The sequence below is a fragment of the Loxodonta africana genome, chromosome 7, assembly GCF_030014295.1.
Source record: "Loxodonta africana isolate mLoxAfr1 chromosome 7, mLoxAfr1.hap2, whole genome shotgun sequence".
In the NCBI taxonomy this organism is placed as follows: domain Eukaryota; kingdom Metazoa; phylum Chordata; class Mammalia; order Proboscidea; family Elephantidae; genus Loxodonta; species Loxodonta africana.
Genome location: NC_087348.1, coordinates 26,980,492 through 27,001,165, shown reverse-complemented (window position 1 = coordinate 27,001,165; position 20,674 = coordinate 26,980,492). Strand labels below are relative to the sequence as shown.

At 37.6% G+C, this 20,674-nt stretch overlaps 2 protein-coding genes across 2 annotated transcripts; both read right to left on the bottom strand.

Annotated features, from left to right (window-relative positions):
* Window positions 1–3,687: 3,687 nt before the first annotated feature.
* LOC100667940 (olfactory receptor 5W2-like) lies at window positions 3,688–4,626 on the bottom strand. The gene has a single exon (XM_003423248.3). The coding sequence runs from the start codon at window positions 4,618–4,620 to the stop codon at window positions 3,688–3,690; it is 933 nt and encodes a 310-aa protein (XP_003423296.2). The 5' UTR covers window positions 4,621–4,626.
* Window positions 4,627–19,512: 14,886 nt separating this feature from the next.
* On the bottom strand, window positions 19,513–20,448 carry LOC100668228 (olfactory receptor 5W2-like). Its single transcript, XM_064289363.1, has one exon. It carries the CDS (start codon window positions 20,446–20,448, stop codon window positions 19,513–19,515), a length of 936 nt encoding a protein of 311 aa, XP_064145433.1.
* Window positions 20,449–20,674: the final 226 nt, after the last annotated feature.

Below are 20,674 nucleotides of genomic sequence, written 5' to 3'. Positions count from 1 at the left end.
TGCTTCTTAGGGTTTCTTCATTTTCTAAAATTATTTTATCTGATATTTCTTCGAATATATTGTTGCCAAGTGTTTTATCTTAAATCTCACTAATTCTGCCTTGCATTTCCTCAATTCTACTCCTCTGACTTTCTATTGAGTTGTCTAATTCTGTGCTTTTATTGTTAATCTTCTGAATTTCTGATTGCTGTCTCTCCCTGGATTCTTGCAGCTTATTAAATTTCTCATTATTTTCTTGAATAATCCCCTTAATTTCTTCAACTGCTTTATCTGTGTGTTCCTTGGCTTGTTCTTTGTTTTGCCTGATCTCATTTCTGATGTCTTTAAGTGTTCTGTATTAATCTTTTGAATCCTACATCTGATAATTTCAGGAATTCCTCTTCTTCCTGAATAGTCCTTGATTTTTTTTTTGGAAGTCTGTTGAAGAAATCATGGTCAGCTTCTTTATGTGATTTTATATTGACTGTTGTCTCTGAGCCATCTATAAGTTATTGTATTAATTTATTTTATGTTTGCTCACCATGTCCTAGTTTCTTGCTTTGTTTACTTTTGATATGCCCAAATAGGCTACTAGAGTGAGCTAACTTGATTATTGGAGGCTTTGAAGTACTAATGTCCTTTTACCAGGTGGCTAGAGCCGTTATCAGGTATATGAGCCTAGGAGTCCACTCACTATTCTTGTATAGATTCAGCTCAGGTGTCCTGATAGTCAGTCTCCTAGTGTGTGGTATAGGCTAGGCTCTCACCTACTATCTTAGAGGAGCAGTGATGATTGGTGTATGCACAGGTTTCTGGTAGTAACGGGGGGCGGTCACACTCTGAGGAAGGCACGGGTCTGAAAACCTTCCCCTGAGTGTCTGTAAAGAAGGCATATCCCTGTTCTCTAGAGTGCTTTGGTGGGTGGGCTCTGCAGCTGTACAGTAGGCACCCAATGCTTTTATGTGTAAGGATTGGTAGCCACCACTTATCCTTGGAGCCTTTTTACAGGTGGCAATGTGGCATGGTTGGAGCCTCCAGTCCTCAGGCCTCTGCTGCGGGTTGGTGAAGGCCCTGTTTATAGGCAGAGTGGTATGAAATGTCCAAAAGCTGCCTTTCCACCACACAGCTGAAACAGGTACAGTCAGGCCTCAAACAGATTTGCCCTTGCAATAGAATAGCCAGTTCCCATCTGGTGTATTGTAGCCACCAGGATCCATGCACGGGTGAAAGACAGAGTCTATAGATCACTAATGCTTGGAATGGAGCTGCTTCTGCTCTGAGTTTCCCGATTAGGGGAGTTGGCAGAGTATTTTTCTCCCATTTGTTAATTTGTTCCTTCTCCAAGGCCAGGAGAATGGCTCAGGAAGCACAGCAGAACCTTTCTCTGGTCCAGGGAGATCAACTGTTAATGAAGCCGGCTGGGGCAGAGGGGGGAGAGATCAGATAGATAGGAGAGAGTTCTTTCAAAAGGAGGACCTATTATATCCATGCAATAAATTAGGCAAAATCACTTATGTTGTACCAAGAGCGCTGCTTTATCTCAGATTTCAGAGGGGTGTGTAGCTTTAGTGCACTGGCTGAGTCCGTGACAAGCTCACCCCAGGTGGTTAGAGCTGCGTCCTGTGCTTGCCTTCTTTTACTGAAGTGGCTGTGTCCCCCAAAACTACCATCAGCCCCACCACAGTTGTGTAAAGGAATCAGGGCTGAAGCATTGCTGTGGGCTCGGCAACCCCTTCCTGCTCCTGCACCATCTCTCCCTCCCCCATCACTCAGTCCAATTTCTTAACTTTGCTTTGATTCTCAGGGTTCCTAGCTTGTCATATATATAACCGATTCATTTATTTTTTCAGGTCTTTTTTGTAAGAGTGATCACTGGAAGCATCTGACTACTCCTCTATCTTCGTCCTGCCTCACTGAGTAGTATTTTAATGTACACATGTACCATACATTATTTATCTAATTTTTTTTTTTTTTATGCAGGGTAGGCAAACTATGACCCATAAGTTATAATTGGAACACAATCCTCTCATGCATTTATTAATTGTTGCCTATGGCTGTTTTGTCAAACAAGGGCAGTTATGAGATGCTGTGTCAGAAACCATATGGTTCCCAAAGTCTAAAATATTCTATCTAACTCAAAGAACATGTTAATCAATTCTTTATTTAATGCTTTGATAGAAATGTTTTCATAAAATGACCTTTTGCAATGGCAGCTATATTGCCTATGCCATTCAGTGGATTTAGCTTCCACATTTGTAATGAGTGATTAAGAGTGTCCTTGAGTCCTGTGTAAGCCATTGCCATTGAGTGCATTCCAGCTCATAGGGACCCTATAGGACAGAGAAGAACTGATCCCTAGAGTTTCCAAGGGGCACTTGGTGGATTAGGACTGCTGAGCTTTTGACTAGCAGCCATAGCTCTTAACTACTATGTCACCATGTTTTCCTGAGTCTTGTAATAGTCCTTTAAATATAAAGCTATATTCATGTTTCTGAACCAGCTTCTTGCTTGGTTTTGGTTATCAAAAAACTAGAACAAAGCCCAATGAAGTTGTCACACATCAAGAAAGTACCCAAATGCATGTTCTTTAATTCTCAAGTAATTAATATGCATATCTTCATAGGTCTATTACCTCTAATAACCACAACCATATTATGAACTTTCTTACAAGATGTAAAAAATATATTCAAGGCATATACTATTCTCTCAGTTAGTTGTGTTTTGACTGCCATGTGCACAATGTTATGGAGTACGGAGTATGTTGATTTTATTATGTATCTATTTACCCATCCTATGTCAAGGACACAATGCAGGTGCTTGTTATAACAGGGATGGAACATTCAATGTCACAGAGTGCTCTTAATCTCAGCTTATAAACAATGATTTAACAAACCAAGTGACAGATAAAAAGATGCCCCGAGGAGAAGGTGGTTTATGAACCAAGACTAGGGGAATTTGTCCATGCCTGAGGTGGGGTGGGGAGGAGTTGAAAGGAAGGAAGGGATGAGTTAAGAATTACATCATTAGGATGGGCTTCACCAAGGACCTTCTCTTTGCTCTTTAATATCTAATAATCTGAGGCTTCATTTTCTCTAAAAAGACATAGTCATATCCACCTCATGACCACTATTTGCCAATCCTCCTGCCTAGAATAAGTTCCTCTCCCCCACTTTGCATTTCCATTCATCATTTAGATCAGAAGCTATATGTGCCATTTCAAAGAAGACTTTCTTCTTTTCACAGTAGATTGAGACATTTTACTTTGGATTAAGAGCACCTTGCTTTTTCATTTCATCATGTTTTGTATTTTGTTATGAATTATTACCTAATTAAAGTTCACCATTTATACCATATTATAGAATCCATTAGTACAGTAACCACTGGATTGGCCATAAAATACAAAATGTCAAGAAGTATAGTAGATGTTAAATAATCAATAACTCCTAGAATAATTCAGTTAATGCATTAAAACAAAAATTGAAAAAGTCAAATTTTGATACTTTAATAAGGAGACTGGAAAGTTTTCTAAAATTAAACTGTACTATATTTAAATTGAAGACAGATAAGAAAGTATAGCCTATTTAGGAAAGTACCTAATAATTGGTGTGGTAGAGAATTTGTATACTCATTGTACTAAAGAATTAGAGACCACATTATACTCTACTATATCGTTTGAAGAAAACCACAACTTCTTACGTGTGTAACTACTTAAAACAGCATTTTGTTTTTTAGTTTTGCCAGAGCTTCTTTCACATCTTTATTTCTTAGGCTGTATACCAGGGGGTTTAACATGGGAATAACAAGGGTATAAAACAATGAGGTTATTTTGTCTTGATCTAGAGAGTAGGCAGAACTTGGCCGGAAATACATAAAGAGCATAGTTCCCTGGAACATTGCAACAGCAGTTAAATGAGAAGAGCAGGTGGAGAAAGCTTTGAACTTTCCCCCAGCAGAGCGGATCTTTAAGACTGAGAGGACGATATAACAGTAAGAGACTAAAACCCCTGAAAGGGTACTCAGTTCAATGAAGCCAAAAACAGTGAATATCACTAACTCATTGACCTGTGTATCTGAACAAGATAGCAACAAAAGTGGAGGAGTATCACAAAAGAAATGATTAATTTCATTTGAGCCACAGAAACATAAGCGGAAAGTTAATGTGGTATGTATCAAAGCATCCATTATGCTCAACAGATAAATCCCAGCCACAAGCACGGAGCACACCCTGCTGGACATGTTGACTGTATAGAGCAAGGGGTTGCTAATGGCCGAGTATCGATCAAAGGCCATCACTGCCAGCAGGAGACACTCGGAGTCTGTAAAGATACAGAGGATGAAGAACTGCAGGGCACAGCCATAGAAAAAAATTGATTTGTCTTTGGCCAAGAGGTCCACCAGCATCTTGGGCCCAACTGCTGTGGAATAGCTCAGGTCACAGAAGGAGAGGTGGCTGAGGAAAAAGTACATTGGTGTTTGGAGCTGGGAGTCCATTCTTACTAAAAAGATCATTCCAAGATTTGCCACAAGAATAATGAGATAAACAACCAGAAACAAGGTGAATATGGTCACTTTCATCTCAGGGTTTTTAGTAATTCCCACGAGGCGGAATTCAGTCAAGGAGGAGCAATTTTCTCCAGCCATTTTTCTTTGTTCCTTCTGTAAATTGCCTTCTTTACCCTCAGGAACTTGTTCTGATAAAAGTCACTGAAAAAGAGGCATTTTTATCTTACTGAAAAAATTCAAAATTTCTTGAATATTAAGTTCAGAAGCTTGGACTCCAAACCCACATGTCACCCTTGGTATATGACAACTATATATTATCTGAGACAGTATTTTGAATAAATCTAATGCTCATTCCAGATAAAATATTATATTAAAAAACCACGATAGAGCGACCAAGCCAGGAGACGCAGCCGAAACACTTGACCTGTAAAAATAAATACCTGTTTGCACAAAAAAAGCAATCACACTTTTTTGTATTCATCCAGAGACATAACTGATGCTAAAGACTCAGCAACAGCAAATAGTCCTGCATGTAAGTTACTAAGTGAAAGTTACAATGTTCCCGTTTTGGTGCAGGATGTCTTCAGTTTTATCAGAATAACTAAACATGAGCAAACCTGTTTTATTGGGCTTTTCTATCACACCTGGTCAGTCATATAACTGGACAACCATTTATAGTCCAGTTATATGACTGACCAGATCCCAAAGGATACGTGTGTTGAAAAACTAAAGAGAAATGAGAAAAGCGGGAAGTACAGAATTTAACAGACACACATTTGTGTCTCTTGGATTTTTAAATTTAATTTCACGTAAAAAATGAAAATAGGAAGAGGAAAAATACATGTTTTAGAAATATTAAGGGTTCATTTCCTTGTGTGTGTGTGTGTGTGTCTGTGAGTGTGTACGGACCTCCCTGTTGGTGTATAAAAACTGAGTGGTGGGCTGACTTTTATTTCTTTATGTATTTGGGTATTATAGTGTGTGGTCCTTGCATACTAGAATTTATGCACACTGGTATTTTTAATGTGATTCCTCAATTAGGGTTGAAAAAGCACTAGAAGAAATCTTAAATTCACATATATAGTGATATCACTTGAACAGTAATAAAAAGTGATTTTTACTTATGATTTTTAGTTACAATGTAAATTGATAAATTATCTCCTTTACTCATACAAATGAGGTCAGCCGTATTCACACAGCTTCCACCATAAGATATTATGGTTTGGTTGTTAGATTGCAGAGTTTATTTAAGTGAAAAAGCGGGTATAAAAATGCTTCATTTATAATTTCCTCAACATTTGATTCCTCATTTTTCCCCCCCAATTTTTTTCTATACTCTTTTGATTTTTCAATTCAGAATCCTACCTTAGATGAGCATGTCTTTCTCTTCTGATTTTGGGTAGCTGAACACTTGGCAGGTCACATTTTTACTTTTGTTTAGTAGCATTTGGGACTTAAATCCCTAGGCTCTAGGCTCTGCCCTCATTTTCCTGTGTTATGCCAACAAGTGATTAATTAGATTCCTGGTTGTTCTGTATTTTTCCCGTGTGAATGCTGCAACAGCTTTAGCAAAGACCGAAGTTTTCTTCAATATCCATTAACCATTGAGTTTAAAGCTATGCTTTATCGTAACGTTGAATCTGCATCATCCTCCAGTCAAATCACACATCTAATGAAGCTCAGATCCTCTCTACTACTTGATTTTCTTATATTTCCCATTGTTCATCATGTTTGTCTCCATTTCTGAAAATAAATTCTTCACTGCCCCATATAGATATATGACATTCCTATTTTTTTTTTTATAATGCTTAGCCTTTATTTTCTTTAATCACTGTCTGATTCTCTTCCCCCAACCACATGTCAACTGACCCCAATCCAATGATTTTATGATTGTATAACATTCATTACACATAACCCATTTGGTCTTGAATTATTATTTTTTCTGTTTGTTTCCCTGGAAATTCTCACAGTCTCTAGAATAAGAATATCCAAAATAATGGATCATTAAACGTTGGCTCTTAAATATGTTCTGGTTGTTTGGTGGATAAAAAAATAAAGAGTAGAAATAAACAGATTTTAAGGGCTCTTTTTACTCATATAGTTGATTGGTGCAAGGATAAAACTTTTTAAGAGAACATATGTGTTACCATGATGGTTTCAAGAAAAAATATACTTAGCTCTATTTTTTTTTCCCTCTCTCTCACTAGTTATCTATCTTCGTTGTTGTTGTTGTTGTTAAGTGCTGTTGAGTCGGTTCTGACTCATAGCTACCCTATGTACAACAGAGCAAAATACTGCCCATCCCTGCACTATCCTCACAATCTTTGTTATACTTGAGCCCATTATTGCAGCCACTGTGTCAATCCATCTCCTTGACAGTCCTCCTCTTTTTTGATGACACTGTACTTTACCAAGCATGATGTCTTTCTCCAGGGACCGGTTTCTTCAGATAACATGTCCAAAGTATGTGAGAAGTAGTCTTCCCGTCTTTGCTTCTAAGGAGCATTCTGGTTGTACTTCTTCTAAGACAAATTTGTTCATTCTTTTGGCAGTCAATATTTTTTGCAAACACCAAAATTCTAAGGCATCAATTCTTCAGTCTTCCTTATTCATTGTCCAGCATGCATATGAGACAATTGAAAACACCATGGCTTGGATCAGGTGCACCTTAGTCTTCAATGTGCCATCTTTGTTTTTTTTTGCAATGCATCTTTTGATTTCTCGATTCCTGTTTCCATGGGTTTTGATTGTGGATCCAAGTAAAATGAAATTCTTGACAAGTTCAATCTTTTCTCCATTTATCATAATGTTGCTCATTGGTACAGTTGTGAGGATTTTTCTTTTCTTTATGTTGAGGTGTAATCCATACTGAAGGCTGTGGTCTTTGATTTTCATCAGTAAGTGCTTCAAGTCCTCTACCCTTTCAGCAAGTAAGGTTGTCTCATCTGCCTATTGCTGGTTATTAATGAATTTTTCTTCAATCCTGATGCCCCATTCTTCTTCACATAGTCCATCTTCTCTGATGATTTTCTCAGCATACAGATTGAATAAACCAAACCAAAAGCATTGCTGTCAAGTCAGTTCTGACTCCTAGTGACCCTATAAGACAGAGTAGAACTGAGCCATAGCATTTTCAAGGAGGAGCTAGTAGATTCAAACTACTGACTTTTTGGTTAGCAACCAAAGGCTTAAACACTACACCACCAGAGTTTCACCTGTTGAATAAGTATGGTGAAATATTACAACCCTGATGTGTACCTTTCCTGACTTTAATCCACGCAGTATCCCTTGTTCTGTTCAAATGACTGCTTCTTGATCTATGTACATGTTCCTCATGAGTAAAATCAAGTGTTCTGGAACTCACATTCTTCCCAGTGTTATTCATAATTTGTTATGATTCACACAGTCGAATGTCTTTGTATAATCAATAAAACACAGGTAAATATCTTTCAGGTATTCTCTGCTTTCAACCAGGATCCATCTGACATCATCCATGATATCCCTAGTTTCATGTCTTTTCCTGAATCCACGTTGAATTTCTGGCAGTTCCTTGTCAATGTACTGCAGCAACAGCTTTTGAGTCATCTTCAGCAAAATTTTACTTGCCTGTCATAGTAATGATATTGTTTGATAATTTCTGTATTTAGATGGGTCACCTTTCTTTGAAATAGGCATAAATATGAATTTCTTCCAGTTGCTTGGCCAGGTAGCTGTCTTCCAAATTTCTTGGCTTAGATGAGTGAGCACTTCCAGTGTAGCATCCATTTGTTGAAACATCTCAATAGTTATTCTGTCAATTCCTGGAGCGTTGTTTTTTGCCAATGTCTTCAGTGCAGCTTGGAATTCTTCCTTCACTACCATCAGCTCCTAATCGTATGCTATGTCCTGAAATGGTTGATATAAACCAATTCTTTTTGGTATAGTGACTCTGTGTATTCCTTCCACCTTCTTTTGATGCTTGCTGTGCCTTTTGATATTTTCCCCATAGAATTCTTCAATATTGCAACTTGAGGTCTGGATTATTTCTTCAGATCTTTCAGATTCAGAAATGCTGAACACGTTCTTCACTTTTGGTTTTCTATCTCCAGGTCTTTGCACATGTCATTATAATGCTTCACTTTGTCTTCTCAAGCCTCCATTAGAAATCTTCCGTTCACTCTCTTACTTCACCATTTCTTCCTTTTGCTTTAGCTACATGATGTTCAAGAACAAGTTTCAGGGTGTCCTCTAACATCCATTTTGGTCTTTTCTTTCTTTCCTGTCTTTTTATTGACCTCTTGCTTTCTTCATGTATGATGTCCTTGATGTCATTCCACAACTGGTCTGTTCTTCCCTCATTAGTGTTCAAGACATCAAATCTACTGTTCAGATGCTCTCTACATTCAGGTAAAACATACTCAAGGTCAAGCTTTAGCTCTTGTGGACTTGTTCTAATTTTCTTCAGTTTCAGCTTGGACTTGCATATGAGCATTTGAACTTGCATGTGAGCTATCTATAGCTATATATATATTTGTAATAGTGAAACTGTACATAAGAAAAAATACACTGAGTCAACAATTTCTACATGTACAATTCAGAGAAATAAATTACATTCTTCATGTTGTGTAACCATTCTCCTTATCTTTTTCCACATGATTCCAGTAAAATTAACATAAACTCAATGTCCCCTTAGCAAAAACCCATTCTTTCTCTTTCCCTCTCACCCCTAATAACTACTAATAATCTTTGGTTTCTCTATGTTTGCTTATGTCATATAAATGAGATCATACAATATTTGTTGTTTTGAGATTGACTTATTTCACTCAGCATGGTGTTTTCAAGGTTCATCTATGTTGTGGCATGTGTGGCACGAGTCAGAATTTCATTTCTCTTTATGGTTGAGCATTCCTCTTTATGTGTATATGCCACATTTTGTTTATCCAATAATTTGTTGATGAATGTTTCACTTTCCTCTTTCTGACCATTGTGAAAAGTGCTGTGATGAACATTGCACAGGTGAGTGCTGTTTATTTAAAAAAATTACCTTTTGGCAATGCATACTGGTGATGGTTGCACAGCATAATTATTGCAATTTGTGTCACTGAGTTGAACATAAAGACAATGTTTAATTGGCATGTGTTTTCATATATATATATATATATATTTATTTACCAAAATAAAAAATTTAAGTCACCCATAAAAATAAGTTTTGTGTATTATTATTCATGACAGCACATTGGAAATTGGGAGGTAATGGAAACACAATTTTGCACCCACTCAATCTTCCCCCTGTTGTGGACTTAGGCTCTGATTTTCTTCAGTTTCAGCTTGAACTTGCATATGAGTAATAGATGGTCTGTTCCACAGTCGGCCATTGGCCTTGTTCTGACTGATGATATTGAGCTTCTTCATCAACTCTTTCAGCAAATGTAGTCAATTTATTCCTGTGTATTCCATCTAGTGAGGTCCATGTGTATAGTCGCCCTTTATGTTGGTAAAAGAAGGTACCTGCAATGAAGTTGTTGGTCTAGCAAAATTCTATCATTTGATTTCTGGCATTGTTTCTATCACCAAGGCCATATTTTCCAACTGATTCATTTTCTTTGTTTCCAAATTTGCATTTCAATCACCAGTAATTATCAAAGCATCCTGATTGCATGTTTGATCAATTTCAGACTGCAGCAGCTGATAAAAATTTCTGTCTTCATCTTTGGCCTTAGTGGTTGGTGCATAAATTTGGATAATAATCGTAATAACTGGTCTTCCTTGTAGGCATATGGATGTTATCCTATCACTGACAGTGTTACTTCAGGCTAGATCTTAAAATGTTCTTTTTGACGATGAATGCAACACCATTTCTCTTCATGTTGTCATTCCCAGCATAGTAGACAATATGATTGTCCTATTCAAAAAGGTCAATACCCTCCCATTTCAGCTCACTAATGTCTAGGATATCAATGTTTATGCATTCTATTTCATTTTTGATGATTTCCAATTTTTCTAGATTCATGCTTCTTACATTTCAGGTTCCGATTATTAACAGATGCTTGCAGCTGTTCCTTCACATTTTGAGTCATCCCACAACAGCAAATGAAGGTCCCGAAAGTTTTACTCCACTCATGTCATTAAGGTCAACTCTACATTGAGAAGGCAGCTCTTCCCCGGTTGTCTTTTGAGTGCCTTCCAACCTGGGGGGCTCATCTTCCAGCACTATATCGGACAATGTTCTGCTGCTATTCATAAGGTTTTCGCTGGCTAATGCTTTTCAGAAGTAGACTGCTGGATCCTTCTTCTTAGTCTTCTTAGTCTAGAACCTCAGCTGAAACCTGTCTTCCACGGGTGACCTGGAATACATAGCATACCTTCCAGCATGACAGCAACACACAAGCCCCCACAGTACGACAAAGTGATAGACAGGGAGCCAAACATGACCTTGAGTGTATCTCACCTGAATTTAGAGACCATCTACATAATAGATTTGACACACTGAACACTAGTGACCAAAGAACAGACGAGTTGTGGGATGACATCAAGGACATCATACATGAAGAAAGAAAGAGGTCATTGAAAAGGCAGAAAGGAAAGCAAACACCAAGATGGATGTGAGAGGAGGTTCTGAAACTTGCTTACGAACGTCGAACAGCTAAAGCAAGAGGAAGAAATGATGAAATAAAAGAACTGAACAGAAGATTTCGAAGGGCAGCTTGAGAAGACAAAGTGTTATAATGACATGTTCAAAGAGCTGGAGATAGGAAACCAAAAGAGAAGAATACGCTCAGTGTTTCTCAAACCAAAAGAACTGAGGAAAAAAGTCAAGCCTCAAGTTGCAACAGTGAACGATTCTATGGGGAAAATATTAAACGACACAGGAAGCATCAAAAGAAGATGGAAGGAACACACAGAGTCATTATACCAAAAAGAATTAGTCAATGTTCAACCATTTCAAGAGGTAGCACATGATCAGGAACCGATGGTACTGAAGGAAGAAGTCCAAGCTGCTCTGAAGGCATTGGAAAAAACCAAAAACCAAACAAACCCACTGCTGTCAAGTCGATTCTGACTCATAGCAGCCCTATAGGACAGAGTAGAACCTCCCCATAGAATTTCCAAGGAGTGCCTGGTGGATCCTAACTGCTGACCTCTCGGTTAGCAGCTGTAACACTTAATCACTATGCCAGCAGGGTTTCCTAACAAAAAACAAGACTTCAGGAATTAACAGAGTACCAACTGAGATGTTTCAACAATGGATGCAGTGCTGGAGTTGCTCGCTCGTCTATGCCAAGAAATATAGAAGACAGCTTCCTGGTCAACAGACTGTAGGAGACCCATATTTGTGTCTATTCCCAAGAAAGTTGATCCAATCGAATACAGAATTATAGAACAATATCATTAATATCACACATAAGCAAAATTTTGCTGAAGATCATTCAAAAACGGCTGCAACAGTATGTCGACAGGGAAATGCCAGAAATTCAGGCTGGATTCAGGAGAGGACATGGATAAGGGATACCATTGCTGATGTCAGATGGATCCTAGCTGAAAGTAGAGAATACCAGAAGGATGTTTACCTGAGTTTTATTGACTATGCAAAGGCATTGGACTTTGTAGATCATAACAAATTATGGATAATATTGCTAAGTATGGGAATTCCAGAACACTTAATTGTGCTCATGAGGAAACTTTACATAGATCAAGAGGCAGTTGTTCACACAGAACAAGGGGATACTGTGTGGCTTAAAGTCAGGAAAGGTGTGGGTCAGGGTTATATTCTCTCACCATACCTTTTCAATCTGTATGCTGAGCAAATAATCAGAGAAGCTGGACTATATGAAGAAGAACGGGGCAACTGGATTGGAGGAAGACTCATTAACAACCTCCGTTATGCAAATGACAAGATTTTGCTTGCTGAAAGTGAAGAGGACTTGAAGCACTTACTAATGAAATCAAAGACCACGGCCTTCAGTATGGATTGCACCTCAATATAAAGAAAAGAAAGATCCTCACAACTGGACCAATGAGCAACATCATGATAAATGGAGAAAAGATCGAAGTTGTCAAGGATTTCATTTCACTTGGATCCACAATCAACAGCCATGGAAGCAGCAGTCAAGAAATCAAATGACACATTGCATTGGGTAAATCTACTGCAAAGGACCTCTTTAAAGTGTTGAAGAGCAAAGACGTCACCTTGAAGACTCAGGTGCACCTGACCCAAGCCATGGTATTTTCAATCACATCATATGTATGTGAAAGTTGGACAATGAATAAGGAAGATCAAAGAAGAATTGATGCCTTTGAATCGTGGTGTTGGTGAAGAATATTGAATATACAATGGACTGCCAAAAGAACGAACAAATCTGTCTTAGAAGAGTGCAACCAGAATGCTCCTTAGAAGCAAGGATGGCGAGACTGCATCTTACATACTTTGGACATATTGTCAGGAAGGATCAGTCCCTGGGGAAGATTGTTATGCTTGGCATAGTACAGGGTCAGTGGAAAAGAGGAAGACCCTCAACGAGGTGAATCGATACAGTGGCTCTAAGAGTGAGATCAAGCATAACAATGATTTTAAGGATGGTGCAGGACTGGGCATTGTTTCGTCCTGTTGTGCATAGGGTTGCTATGAGTCAGAATCGACCTGACGGCATCTAACGAGAACAACTATCTTCTCCCTACGTCTATAGTCATCAATGCACTACCCCACGCTCTTTGAATGTTAGTCTACCATGTTGGTCACTTTGATAGGACTTCTTCATCAGGGCCCAGAGCTAAATCGTGTCTTCTTCTATTCTGTATCATTAAAATATCTATCCCCTCTTCCTTCTGTGAATATGTGTACCTTTTCACTCAAGAGTGGACTTTTGGGGGCACAAACTTGATTTCAAATATAGTACAATGTAGCATTCTTACTAATGACAAGTGTTTTTCATATATTAACTTATCACATTATATTATTTATTCCTTGCATTAGCGTGTGCATCCTAAAATGTCTCTAATAGCTTCATTATATGAATGTGCAAAGTGAGATCCAAAAGCAGTAAATAGATATCTGGAGGATCAAGGACATTAAGTTTATCTGGCTCCAAAGCATTTGTTCACAACTGATGCCTGACTACAGAGTAATAAAACAAATGTCTCTTTAAAGAATAACTTTCTTTGGAACAGTTGGAATTTTATAGTGCTTTTATGTTAAAATCAAGTGTGCAAATACACAAAAATAGTAATCCAAAGATTTTTAGAGATCTAAATTTTTTTTTTTTTAAGAGAACTTAGAGGTCATCGAAGTCCCACCAAAGCAGGATTCTAACAATGATTAAAGTTAGAGGAGAGTAAATAGAAAGTGTCACCAGATTTGATATATAATCTGTTTTATTTGTCTTAGCTAAACACTTGAACATTATTGACTTTGGTGTGAAATGGGCTACTATACTGCACAATTCTGGAAAGGTCATTGGAAATGAGAAAAATGGTGTCACCTGAAGTTGTACGAAATAGCCCTGTGGAAGTTTGCTGCATTGGCCAGGGCCTGTGTAATATTTGACAATTGTGAATGATTGCAAGTCACTGACAAGAATTTCTATGTTTTTTAGTTATCTACCATCAGTTGATATTTTTAGATAATGCATAATAATTATACACACCCATGGTGCATCATATCAATGCAGTTCATTTATTTTTTACCACAAAAGAAGTAATTGGAAAAATTTGCATATATGGAAAAAAAAATAAGAAGTTATGGACATAAACCAGGGAATTTATTTTGTATTCCAGGTAATTTCTTGTTTATTCTCAACCCTCACTGGGGGTGGACAGAACCAACCTTTTCCTTTTTCCCTATAAAGCATGACCATGCCTTAAGCTACACTTAATAAAATAAAATATTCTTGATGTTGAGCAAAGTGCAGTTAGTTGATACACTTGAATGAGTTTTCATATTCCATTGTAATTTTTTATGTGATGATTCCAATACTGCAATACCCAGTGTCCTCCTAGGGGAGACATCGTTGAGACGAATATCCAACAACTTCACTAACTGCTAGTAATTGTCCGCCAGGTAATCTCAAGAAGCTGATGCCTTTGCATTACTCAAGAGCTTTGCCACAATTATCTACTTCTCTGATGCACATTTAGAGGAGGTGAAGTCATTCTTAGTCTCCTTCTTCTGATTTCTTTCCAAACTAATTTCCTCCTCAAGTGCTCCCTGTCTCCTGGGATACCAAATTCCCTCTGGCCACGCTGTAATTAGGCAAGACCCAGACTTTTCCTACCAAAACATGACTGTCCCACTAGACCATCAAGTTTTATCCCTTACCACCTTCCCCATTAAAACTAAGCCATGGTGGCTATATTTTTATTAAAAATTGGATAAGCTAATTAACCTCCCAAAGATATTTATACTTAATTGAAAATGTATTCCTTAGATCATAGGGAAAAAAATGACTTAAGGTAGAATATGAGACATCAGAAGAAAGTAAGTTGGAAAAAAAAATGTATCTAAGTAACTTCCCTAGCAGTGGGTTTTTTTTTTAGTGTTATTGGTGGCGTAGTGGTTAAGTGATACAGCTGCTAACCAAAAGATTGGCAGTTCAAATCCACCAGGTGCTCCTTGGAAAGTCTATGGGGCAGATCTACTCTGTTTTATACGGTCGCTCTGAGTGGGACTCAACTAGATGGCAACATGTTGTTTTTTTTTTCTTTTGGATTTTAGTGTCACTAGTTCCACTAACAAAATGCTCTGTAGGCAACTGTTTATTTATAAACTCATTTCCTTCAGAAAATACTTGTCTTGCTCTGGAGCGTGGGCTTTTATTAAATAAATAAATTGTATATACTCATGTCAGTGTATGTTAAGTCTCCTTGCAAGAAAGCAAGTTTTAAGTATAAAAAGAATAGTTATTCACTGAAATATCTGATGAAAACTTCACCTTTAATTCTACAAAAAATTACATTAAACTTTATCATACATAGGCATTGCTAAAAATCATAATTCATACTAAAGTAATTATTAAATTTCTTACAATCAAATTATGACTAGACTGTGTTTAGAAAAGCCTTTTGCTGTGTAAGGTACACATACAGAATACTCAAGTAATAGGTGTACCGTTAGAGGAAGTTTCAGAATAGAAAACTATGTGGCAGTATATATATTTTTTAATACAGCTGGACATGTACTTGCTCCATGACTCAAAAATCATATTTTAGCTTTATATCCAAGTGAAATGGGTAAATATCCACCAAGTACAAACCAGAATGCTCCTTGGAAGCAAGGATGCCAAGGGTGCTTCTCACATACTTCAGATATGTTGTCAGGAGGGATCAGTCCCTGGAGAAGGACATCATGCTTGGTGAAACAGATGGTCATCGAAAAAGAGGAAGACCCTTAACAACATGGATTGACACGTTGGCTGCAACAATGGGCTCAAGTAGAGAAACAATTGTGAGGATGGCATGGGACCGGGCAGCGTTTCCTTCTGTTGTGCATAGGGTCACTGTGAGTTGGAGCCAATTCAATGGTGTTTAACAGCATACAGTTTTCCAACGCAGATGCCATTTCCCACTTCCACTATTAATGTGTGAGAGCTATGGCTGTTGCACACCCTCACCAATACTGAATATTGCCCATCATTTTGGTTTTAGCCATTTTGTAGTTGAGTTATGGTACTGCACTGAGGCTTATTTTTATTTATCTGAGCACAAATAAAGTTGGATAACCACTTTTTTCTTTCTTTTTTTTTTTTAATAAAGTGCACATTAAAAAGTGAATGCCAATTAGGAGGCTTGTCAAAGGAACAATTTTTAAAAGCATTTGGTCTCCTGTAAATAACATTATTAAAAAAAAAAACTTAATTGTCACAGCCATTTCAGATGAACCAGCCAAGAGTTGCAATGTAGTTCTTTTGTATCAAGAATGAGTCCTTGTTTATTTTTAACCCTTTCAGTAGTGGGGATGGGTTTATAAGCAATAGCGTCATATATAGGTCCCTGGATGACACCAACTGCTTTTGTTCAACTGCTAGCCTAAAGGTTGGAGGCTTGAACCCGCCCCAAAACACCAAGAAAGGCCTCCTGATCTCTTCTGTAAAGATCACAGTCAAGAAAAATCTATACAGCAGTTCTAATCTGTAACACGTGGTTGAAATCCACTCAGCAATGTTTTTTTGTTTGTTTGTCTTTGTTTTGTTTTTTGTTCAAAATCATAGATACAAAGAGAATTTGCCAGCTAGAAAGGACGACAGAGAGAATCTATTCTGACCCTGTTGTTTATTTGGGGAAAAATGAGGTGTGGCAAGGAAGAGTGACTTATTAAAGGACACAATGATTTAGAGTGGCATTGCATCCCTGGGTTCTAATATGTTTCTGGGGTGGATTTACTAGGAGGGTTTAAATTTGCTGCCTCGGTCTTTCCAAGAGCACCTCCCACTTACCAAGTCATTGAGCATTATTACTGCTTTGTTCTTACAAATGTCTTTAAACAGCCATTATTGACAGTAAGTCAGTTTGTTTGCTGTGTTATACATATAACCAAATCTACAATCGCTATGCCACTTTTTATGTATAGGGTTATGGTGCTGGATTGAAGTTTCCTATTTATTTATCTGAGCACAAATAAAGTTGGATAACCACTTTTTTTTTTTTAATAAAGTGCATATTAAAATGTGAATGCCAATTTCCTGAAGAAAGGTGTCAAGCTATAGGAATTCAACTATAAAATTCACCCTTACACATAGGCATTGGTAATCTCATACTTGGACAATAATATTTGCCCTCAGTCATTAATGGATGAGTGAGAAGGGAGGGATTTAAAGAGAGAGAGAATGGAAGGTAACAGGGAGGATTGTAGACAGGCTAGCGTAGATTACAGCCTTTGATATTAAGTTTTCTCCATTTCTGTAGACTCCCAAGAAGAAATGTAGAAGGATTGGTTCAGGCCGTCTTAGCATGTTCCTATTTGAAACATAAGATCACTTAAAAAAAAATCCCGGAAAGGAAGTATTCAACCTGTCCTTGCAGAAATGTAGGTAGATGATGCCTGTAATTAATCAAGTTGTTTAATCCATTTCAGACATCCATTGATTCAGCTTAAAATGAATCATTTATCAAGGTTAATAGTTCCTTTCCTTCAGTTCAAACCCACCAGACGTGATTAAAGAGGCCCATATGCAAAACACATCAGTCTCGTGATGCTGTAATATGTAACTGTGATATGGAAGGAAGATGAGTTGAGTAGATGCCATTAAAGTATCTTCAAAATTAGAGACAATCCACTGAACTTGGTACCCCCCAAACATTGTTTGGACATTAATATATGTAAACATACTTTTATTCCATTCTGCTTTTCATAAGTAACAATCTGAAAAGAGTGTGGATTAATTGAGAAAATATTGTAAAGAGGGAACCCTAAAAACTTTTTCAAAACAGTCCCTCCCCATATACTTTTTGCAGAACCTTACCTTTCCCAAACATATCACAGTGTACCACACAAAAATGCCACTTGGAAAAGCAAAGGTGCTCTTGGGATTTACTGAAATTCTGAAACGTTTTCATAAAATGACATACTGTCGCTTAGCAATGGCAGCTATGTCGCCTATGACATTCAGTGGCTTTTAGCTTCCACATTTGTAATGAGTAATTAAGAGTGTCCTTGAGTCTTGTATAACACCTTGCTGTTGAGTTGATTCCCACTTGTAGTGACTATATAGGACAGAGTAGAACTGACCCACAGAGTTTCCTAGCAGAACTTGGTAGATTAGAACTGCTGAACTTTTGGTTAGCAGCCATAGTTCTTAGCCACTACACCATCAGGGTTTCCTGAGTCTTTTATAGTCCTTTAAGTACATAGTGTGTTGATATTTCCGAACCAGCCTCATGCTTTTTTTTTCTTCGCTATCAAAAAGTAGAACAGAGCCTGATAAAGTAGGTGAGAAAGTACCCAAATGAAAACTCTTTAATTCTCAAGAAATTAATATGTATATCTTTAAAGATGCATTATCAATAATAACCAAAACCATATTATGAACTTTCTTACAAGGTGTAAAAAATATATTTGAGGCATATACTATTACCTCAGTTAATTTTGTTTTGACTGCAAGGTAAACATCACTCTAAAAATGTTATCGAGTATGCTGATTTTATCACATATCTGTTTTCCCATTTTATGTCACGGGCGCAATGCAGGTGCTTGTTAACAACAGGGATGAAACACTCATCATCACAGAGTGCTCTTAATCTCGGCTTATAAGCAGCAATTTAACAAACCAAGTGACAGATAAAATGAGGCCCTGAGGAGAAGACAGTGGTTTATGAACCAAGACTAGGGGAATTAGTCCAGGCCTGAGAGGTGGTGGGGTGAGGGGATGAAAGGAAATCTTCCTAGAGGAAAGGAAGGGAGAGGTAAGAACTACAACACAAGGATGGGCTTCACCAGGGTCCTTCTTTTTGCTCTTTTATATCTAAAAATTTGAGGCTTCATTTCCTCTAAAAACATAGTCATATCCAGATCATCATCACTAATCGCCAATCCTTCTGCCTCGAATACTTTCCTCTCCCCTACTTTGCATCTCCATTCATCATTTACAACAGAAACTACATGTGCCCATTTCAAAGAAGTTTTTCTTCTTTCCACAGTAGATTGAGACATTTTACTTTGGATTAAGAGCACCTTGCCTTTTCATTTCATGATATTTTATATTTTGTTAGGAATTATTTGAATTATTAGCTAATTAAAGTTTACACTGGATTATAGAATTCATTAGTATAGAAACCACTGGATCGAAACACAAAACACCTAGAAGTATAAAAGTAGGCATGAAATAAACAATAAGTCCCGGAAATAAAATTTTGATACACTAATAAGGAGACCAGAAAGTTTTATAAAATTAGAGTACTATATTTAAATTAAAGACATATAAGGAAGTATAGCATATTTAGAAAAGTACCTAATAATTGCTAGAGTAGAGATTTTGTATAAATACTCATTGTACTAAAGAATTTCAGACCACATTATTCTGTGCTATACAATTTGAGGAAAACTACAACTCTTTATGTGTGTGTTTAACTATTTAAAACAGCATTTTTCAGTTTTTCCAGAGCTTCTCTCACATCTTTATTCCTTAGGCTGTACACCAGTGGGTTTAACATGGGAATAACAAGGGTATAAAACAATGAGGTCATCTTGTCTTGATCTAGAGAGTAGGAAGAACTTGGCCGGAAATACATAAAGAGCAAAGTTCCCTGGAAAATAGCAACAACAGTTAAGTGGGAGGTGCAGGTGGAGAAAGCTTTGAACCTTCCCTCAGCAGAGCGGATCTTTAAGACTGAGAGGATGACGTAACAGTAAGAGACAAGAACTCCTGAAATGGTACTCAGTTCAATGAAGCCAAAAACAGTGAATAATGCCAGCTCATTGACCTGAATATCAGAACAGGAAAGGAGGAGAAGGGGAGGTAAATCACAGAAGAAATGATTAATTTCATTTGACCCACAGAAACATAATCGGAAAGCTAATGTCATATGTATCAAAGCGTCCACTATGCTCACCAGGTAAATCCCAACCATAAACATGGAGCACACCCTGCTGGACATGTTGACTGTATAGAGCAAGGGGTTGCTAATGGCCTTGTACCGATCAAAGGCCATCACTGCCAGCAGGAGACACTCAGAATCTATAAAGATACAGAGGATGAAGAACTGCAGAGCAGAGCCATAGAAGGAAATTGATTTGTCTTTGGCGAAGAGGTCCACCAGCATCTTGGGCCCAATTGCTGTGGAATAGCAGAGGTCACAGAAGGAGAGGTGGCTGAGGAAAAAGTACATCGGTGTTTGAAGCTGGGAGTCCATTCTAATTAAAATGATCATTCCAAGATTTGCCACAAGCATAATGAGGTAAACAACCTGAAACAAGGTGAATATGGTCACTTTCATCTCAGGGTTATTAGTAATTCCCACGAGGCGGAATTCAGTCAAGGAGGAGCAATTCTCTTCAGCCATTCTTCTTCATTCTTATTTTAAATGGTTATAACAACGATCAAGAAAATGCTAGATCAAAGTATAAGTCTGGTGGACAGCCACAAAGTATTCTCTGTAAGACAGAACACTTTCTTTCTGTAAATTCTCTTCTTGATCTTCAGAAACTAGCCCAGATAAATGTCACTGGAAAAGAGGCATTGCTGTGTTACTGAAAAAAATTCAAAATGTCTTGAATAGAAAGTTCAGA

Bases quoted from the DNA above. Each gene is read 5' to 3' on its own strand.
- LOC100668228 (XM_064289363.1), bottom strand. From the start codon at position 20,448: ATGGCTGAAGAGAATTGCTCCTCCTTGACTGAATTCCGCCTCGTGGGA.
- LOC100667940 (XM_003423248.3), bottom strand. From the start codon at position 4,620: ATGGCTGGAGAAAATTGCTCCTCCTTGACTGAATTCCGCCTCGTGGGA.